General features: G+C 32.5%; 1 protein-coding gene across 2 annotated transcripts in view; it reads right to left on the reverse strand.

Annotated features, from left to right (window-relative positions):
- Positions 1-7,500, reverse strand: part of LOC106876275 (receptor-type guanylate cyclase Gyc76C) — a 484,891-nt gene that overhangs the window by 270,855 nt on the left and 206,536 nt on the right. For both annotated transcript variants that reach the window (XM_089339543.1, XM_089339544.1), the window contains exon 2: positions 568-871. In XM_089339543.1, the coding sequence (XP_089195669.1) occupies positions 568-871 (304 nt within the window). The remainder of the gene's footprint in view (positions 1-567; positions 872-7,500) is intronic.

Here is a 7,500-nt window from a genome sequence, read left to right on the forward strand (position 1 = left end):
ACAGAGTGGGCTAAAAGTCACGCACCAAAACATTTGACATGTGATCTATTTTACGTTGTTATTATTATTATTATTATTATTATTATTATTATTATTATTATTATTATTATTATTATTGTTATCCATTTTGTCAATGGCGGTGAACTGCTAGAATTGTTAGCATGGCGGAAAATGCTTAGCGGCATTTCGTCCATCATTACGTTCTGAGTTCAAATTTTGCCAAGGTTGAATAAACGTTGTATCCCTTTCGGGGTTTAATATAGTAAGTACCAGTTGTGCACTGGGATCAATATAAACAACTTGAGCCTCCCCACCCGCTCCCCCGAGCTCGCTGTTCTTGTGACAAAATTTGAAACCGTTAATATTCATTTCGTTCATCATGCATTCACCATTATTTTATTTATTTAATTTAATTTTAGATAAAAATCGAAGCAGATCATTGACAATTGTGGAAGGTATTGAACTAGCTTTTGTGAGGGAGTTTTGACCCGCCCTGTACATTTAAAAACAGCCATGACAGTTAAATACAACTTATTTACGTGTAGAGAAAAAAGCCGGTTAACTTACTCCTTGTATGCGGGTAGGTATTATTCACGATACCCGGTATTTCGCTGTTACCTACAATTGGGATGTAAGGTTCCTTGTATGTGGTAATATTGATGATACTAAGATTGTATTCCGTACTGAGTTGAACCAGTTTAGATTTAATATCCATCATCCGGTTACTAGATCCGACAACCAGGGAGTACTGTGTCCAGTTGTGGTGTTTTAACAACGAAACTATGAACTTTGTGACTTGATTAGCTGGCGGAAATGTCCGCGCAAATGTAGGGTAGATGGTTTTGTTGGAGACTTCGTGAGTGGCACATTTCTGAAAGTGGAAAAAACAAAGAGAGTAAACAATCAGTTTTAAAACTCATTGATATTTTATCGATTTCTATTGATATTTAATTCTCTTTCTATATTATAATGTATGATAATGCATGATAATGTATGATAATATAATCCCTTTTCATGTTTGAGTAACTTACCAACTTTCCAACGTATACTTGAATTCAGTACACCACACACACACACACACACACACACACTCACACAAACACACTCACACACGCGCGTGTCTGTGTACCTGTGTGTGTGTGTTCGTGTGTGTGTGTATACGACTGGACTCTGAGTTCCCCCACCCCCAATCAAATTCATTCAAAAGGCTTTGGTCGGCTTGAATCTATAGCAGAAGACACCTGCTGAAGATGCAGTGAGAGTGAAACCTACGCCAATATATATATATATATATATATATATATATATATATATATATATATATATATATATATATATATATATATATATATATATATATATATATATATATAACATATATATACATACACACACACATATTTTGGGGAGAGGTCGAAACGCAGCCATTTTTAACGAACCTTAATTCCATGGTATCCACAGAGTTTCAAATAGTATTTTAAATACAATATATGAAAATTAGGGTTATGCGATCCCCGCTACCCCTCGCATACATCCCACCGCAATTAGATACTCTAATTTTCTATATTAATCATATAATCTCTAGCACATATATCCTAAATTGCTTATGGATATGAAGCATTTGATCATATTTCAATGCAGAAACCTTGTTTAAGACATGTGATGAGTAAAAATAGAAGAAAACATTGAGATGCAAGACACTTGGTAGGTAGGTACCCCTCCAACATGGTAACATTACAACTTTTCAATTTGTGATAAATGAATTTTTTCTAAGAAAATGTATACATTTGTTAAATGATTTTCTTTTGTTTTTCAGATTATTTCGGAGCTAAACTGTATTATAATTTTACAAAAATACTTACATAGATTTAAGCTGTAATAATTGAAGCATATAAAACTATATAATGCAGCTAGAAGTAAAAGAACCATAATTCAGCATTTCGATTTCCTGCAGAATTTCCTATAGCGATGACCCCCATTCAATACCTTCCGACATTATTTATTCATAAGAAAACGTGAAGAACAGATATCAAAAACTTCACTCACAACAAAAGAATGTTACCGGATTGCTGCTGCAGATGTGCAAAGAATATGGGACAATTGTTTTCTTTTCTTTATATAGGGTTTGAGAGAATAGCTCTAAACATTGAGAGATTAATTGAATCTACTCATACATTAAACAAAATACCTATCAAACAAAGAGGAGATAGTTTTGATAAGAAATTAGAGTAGTTCAATGAAGTGTTTGATATATGCACTTGCACGTGTTATGAGAAACAAATAAAAAGATCGGACTGACATAGCCAATACCTTTTCCTTGTCATAGCCAAGGAATCGAGCAAGCTGTCAATTTAGTGACAACAGCTTCTAAAGTCAGAGTAGGCTACGAAAATAGGCACAAATTCATATCAAATGTACAGAAATCAAGACGAAGTTTACCTCAATTCACCCGGAAAAGACAACGGTCATTTAATTAAACGGTAAATATTAAATTATTACAAATCACAATGTTTCTACGCAAACACCCGATTGCCAGAGGACATTGATTTCCATCTCTACAGTTACATTATTTTACCATATTATTTCCAGCTAGATTACAGTTTGTATTATTTTTGTTATATCTTAGTTGTTAGAGGTATCATTGTTATTGTACTTATATTCATTGTGTTCATTCCTGTTATCAACAACGATGGCACTTACACCATTCACGTAATTATCATATACATGTATATATGTGTGCGTGTATGCATATATATATATATATATATATATATATATATATATATATATATATATATATATATATATATATATATATTACTCGAAGTGTGCAATATTATATAAACATTACGTCCAATCTGATCACTCGATTTCGCACTAGGGGTTCAACGGAGCGTTAGGTAACAGCACGATTAGACTATGTAACCCTTCTCTCTTCAGAGATAGCAGTTATATATATATATATATATATGTATGTGTGTGTGTGTTTGTGTGTGTGTGTGTGCATGCAGAGAGAGAGAGAGAGAGAAAATAATTAGCATAAAATTTTATGATGCACTCACAATATTTGAAAACTGATTTTCTTAAATTAAAAATTTTTTATTATATAAATACTTCCCGAAACCAGGTGCTTGCAAACGGAATTCTTAAGCACAGACATTCGTGTTGTGTACGTATATACCAATGACTATATTATATGCAATACGTGAATGTATGTATATATGGAATCGGTATATATATGCATGTGTGAATTTATACGAATATGTGCGAGTGGACATGTATTTTTCTACTATAGTCAGTGCATACGAAATAACATTTCAAATTCTTCAAAAGATGTTTGTTATTGTTGTTGTCGTCGTCGTCGTCGTCATCATCGACGTCATCATCGTCATCGGCATCGTTGTTGCCATGGTTGCTGTTGTTGTTGCCCTTGTATTAAGGCAACCATATTTTAGAAATGAGATATTGTTACTGGTCTTATAACATTAATCGTATCATGAACAAGAACAAGAACAAAAAACGAAAAAAAGAAACAAAAGCGGAATGAAACACTTAATATAAAACAAGAACGACATTTGAGGTTCTCCTGCTAAGATATGCCAAGAAAAATAACCTTACTGCTTCCGCAAGTGTATCTTATTATGTTATAAATCTAATTACTTTGATAGAATTCCAAACAGTACATGCAATTGTACTATTTTCCAGAATTCTGAAATTGCATATTCTTTATTATTAAATTAATCGTTTTTTTTTTATTGTGTTACTTTTTGTCTACGAGATCCTAATCCAATATTTACTTCCAGTCGTACAGTTCTATGTTTGCTCCAGCGAATCTAATTTGTTCTTAGTAAGCGATATTATACCTGGTATACACAGGGGAGACAGGTTCAAGGGAACTTTGTCACTTAGCTTAGAATACAACTTCCAGGTACAGCGATCTTCTCTCGTCCTCTCTGTGCCAATATATATATATATATATATATATATATATATATATATATATATATATATATAACGTAAAGGAATAGGGATTTGGAATGCGTGCACGTACTTTTATTTAGCACTCTGATATAATCCAAATCTGGCTAACAACATCGAATGATAGGGAACATACAGAATTGTTTTAAGATAAATCGTTGAACGCCACTTCACTCGATTGGTAGTTACTGAGTTTATTTATGTATTTTATATTTACTTTATATACAGGTGAAAAAGTGCGAAACACAATGAAATATATAATATGCACACACATACTTGCTTATATATATATATATATATATATATATATATATATATATATATATATATACATATATATATATATGTATATATATATGTATATATATATATATATATATATATATATGTATGTATACATACATTAATTTATACGTACATATATACGTAAGATTAAAGCTCATGGTGATCACCGCGCAATTACTAAGGAAAATGTCTAATAAAGGGGCATATAAGTTCTCGACAGAAAAAAAGAAGGCCTTCCTATCTGCGTGGGATAGGAAAGCCTTCTTTTTCTGTCGAGGGCTTATATGCCCTTTTATTAGACTATTTTCTTTAGTCATTGCGCGGTGATCACCATGAGCTTTAATCTTATATCAAAATACAATTATTATTATTTACAGGAGGATCGTGTATATATATATATATACATATATATACATACATACATATATATATATATATATATATATATATATATATATATATATATATATATATATATATATATATATATATATATTTATAGTCTGTTAAAGTCTGTCATACCGGCCATGACGAAGGGAAATAGCCCTGAAACTCGAGTCGCCTTTATATATTTATATTTATATATTTGATCCTTTATATTGAACACTCAATATTTCATCTACATTCAATACTTTCTTTCATGGTGCCATCCATTTTTATTTTATTTTATTTTATATTATATATTGTATATTATATTATATATTGTATATTCCATATTCTATACCCCACATTGGTTCTGCAGGAATATAAATAAAACATAAAAAACAGACAGTGTTGGAACTCTTTTAAACAAAATAATATATATACACGCATACATACATATATGTATACATATTTATATACATATATAGACGTCCCTAACGTGACAAAGAATAGTAAGTGGTACCGACATTGCTAGAAATAAGTGTCAGATCAACTCAGTAGCCACAGAAGCACTCTTCTCATGACGGACAAGGGAGGTTACTGCCCCACCGGACATACCCAGATCACTGTGATTTAGAATTTTGATGCAGAGCATCTTAATTCTCATCGGTGGCTCTTAGGGTTATGCTCAACACATCGGTGGCCTAGGGTTAAACTGAACTCACCTTTTCAGCTTATAAACAAACCTTTAAAATCATATGTTGATTTTAAAAAAAAACGGTAAAAGTGAAAACTATAAATAATATGGGTGGCTTATTACCAATTTAACAACCTAAAAGCAAATTTATAGACGTGACAGAGCTACTGGCATTGCTAGAAATAAGAGTCGAATCAACTCAATAGCCACAAATGACTGACAACGGAGATATATCGTTTCTATATCCATCTAACCTTTACCTTCTACCTATTTCTCTGTTTAATCAACTGAAATAACCACACAGTTTTATTGATTACCTGACGAAGCACCGCGTGTGAAACAAAATATGTTTTGATGGACACACGCTTATTGATTAAATATCAACATTATACTCATATAATTTACATATATTATTTCCAACATCTCTATTCATGTAATCAACAACGAATTAACTCCTTATGCTTACAAGTTATAATTCTTGACTATCAGTCGCTTCAATTTCTATTGTAGTACATCTTTGAAGTGACAACTTAATATACATGAAGACGACAGATTCAAAGAAGTATTGTCAGTCCACTTAAAATAACATTTCTGTAATTCTCCTATTCTCTGTATATATATATATATATATATATATATATATATATATATATGTGTGTGTGTGTGTGTGTGTGTGTGTGTGTGTGTGTGTGTGTGTGTGTGTGTGTGTGTGTGTGTGTGTGTGTGTGTGTGTGTGTGTGTGTGTGTGTGTGTGTGTATCCTTCTACCTATAGGTCTCTGTTTAACTGGCTGAACGAACCACTCCATAACTTTCAATGGCTGATTAAAACTTCCGGCCAAACAACATATCTTCAGAAATACTCACAGTTATACATTAAATAGCAAGAAAGTATGAAACTAGAAAGAAATGTATAAGGGAAGATATTCGGAGAATATTCTGCTATCAAATGCTTTGGCCCTTAACTCCTGGGGAAGGGCCACACTGAGGTCCTGACTCCTGTCTACCCATCTTTTGCAGCATTTTGCACTATTGTTGTGTTCTCCTGCGCAGTTTCCTGCATTGTTCAGTTGCCCCAAAGATGTTGGATATTGTAACACCATCAGTTTGAAACGCTCCTTGGATATCGTAACACCGTCAATTTGAAACGCAGGGTAAATTGCATGTTTGGGAGCGCACGTCTATTCTCCTTTGTGCAGTTTTAGTTGGAACATATCTCCAGCTGATTCTGGCATAGTCTTAAGAGCTCTGCTCAATCCTTTCATCCATAAGCTGAGAGCCGTTTCATGAGAACATAAACAGACATGTTCATGAACACGATACTTTTTATATTTCACATATTCATACAAACATTACCTAACATCGCCATTCGTATTATCAATTGTTCACTCAATTGTTACGCTAACGATTTAAACTTCATTATGAATCGCTTTAGGTTCCTTTGTAATACAACTTTGAACAACTATCTTTATACATTATTCTGCGACAATAATCACTAGAAGCAATGGAGAAATACTCACTCACACACACATGCAAGTGCGCGGGCGCAAACACAGTGAAATATAGATATTAGAACAGATATATACATATATACATAAAGATACACACACACACACACACACACACACACACACACACACACACACATTTGTATACATGCATAAACACAGATATGTGTGTAAAGATGCGCATAGATGTATGTTAATATATATACATGTATAAACAGACATGTGTGTGAATATGCGCATTTGCGTATGTAAATATATATATATGTGTGTGTATGTATGTGTGTTTTTGTATATATGTATATATATGTGTGTGTGTGTGTGTGTGTGTGTGTGTGCATGTATATCCTCACATTAAAGCTTCATACGTAGTTCTGTATTTTTCTCTTTATTCCTTTGCTACTGATATTAATGGCGGTATGCTTGTCTAAGTATTCTTCGGATCAAAGTGGTTTCAGAGTTTTCTTGTCGTGACAGCTATTGTAATATATATATATATAGCAATGCAGAAGACACTGAAAAACTCTCGCCACGATTGACGTTGGACGAATTGCGTTTTTGTCATTCTGTTCATACATTGTATTTAACACGATCGTCTTCAATTAACAGATACGAAACTATACAGAACTTTCCAAAGTTGGTTGACAAAGATATATATTTTATATATTACATGA

The sequence above is a fragment of the Octopus bimaculoides genome, chromosome 22 (genome assembly GCF_046866305.1).
Source record: "Octopus bimaculoides isolate indiv1 chromosome 22, ASM4686630v1, whole genome shotgun sequence".
Taxonomy (NCBI): Eukaryota; Metazoa; Mollusca; class Cephalopoda; order Octopoda; family Octopodidae; genus Octopus; species Octopus bimaculoides.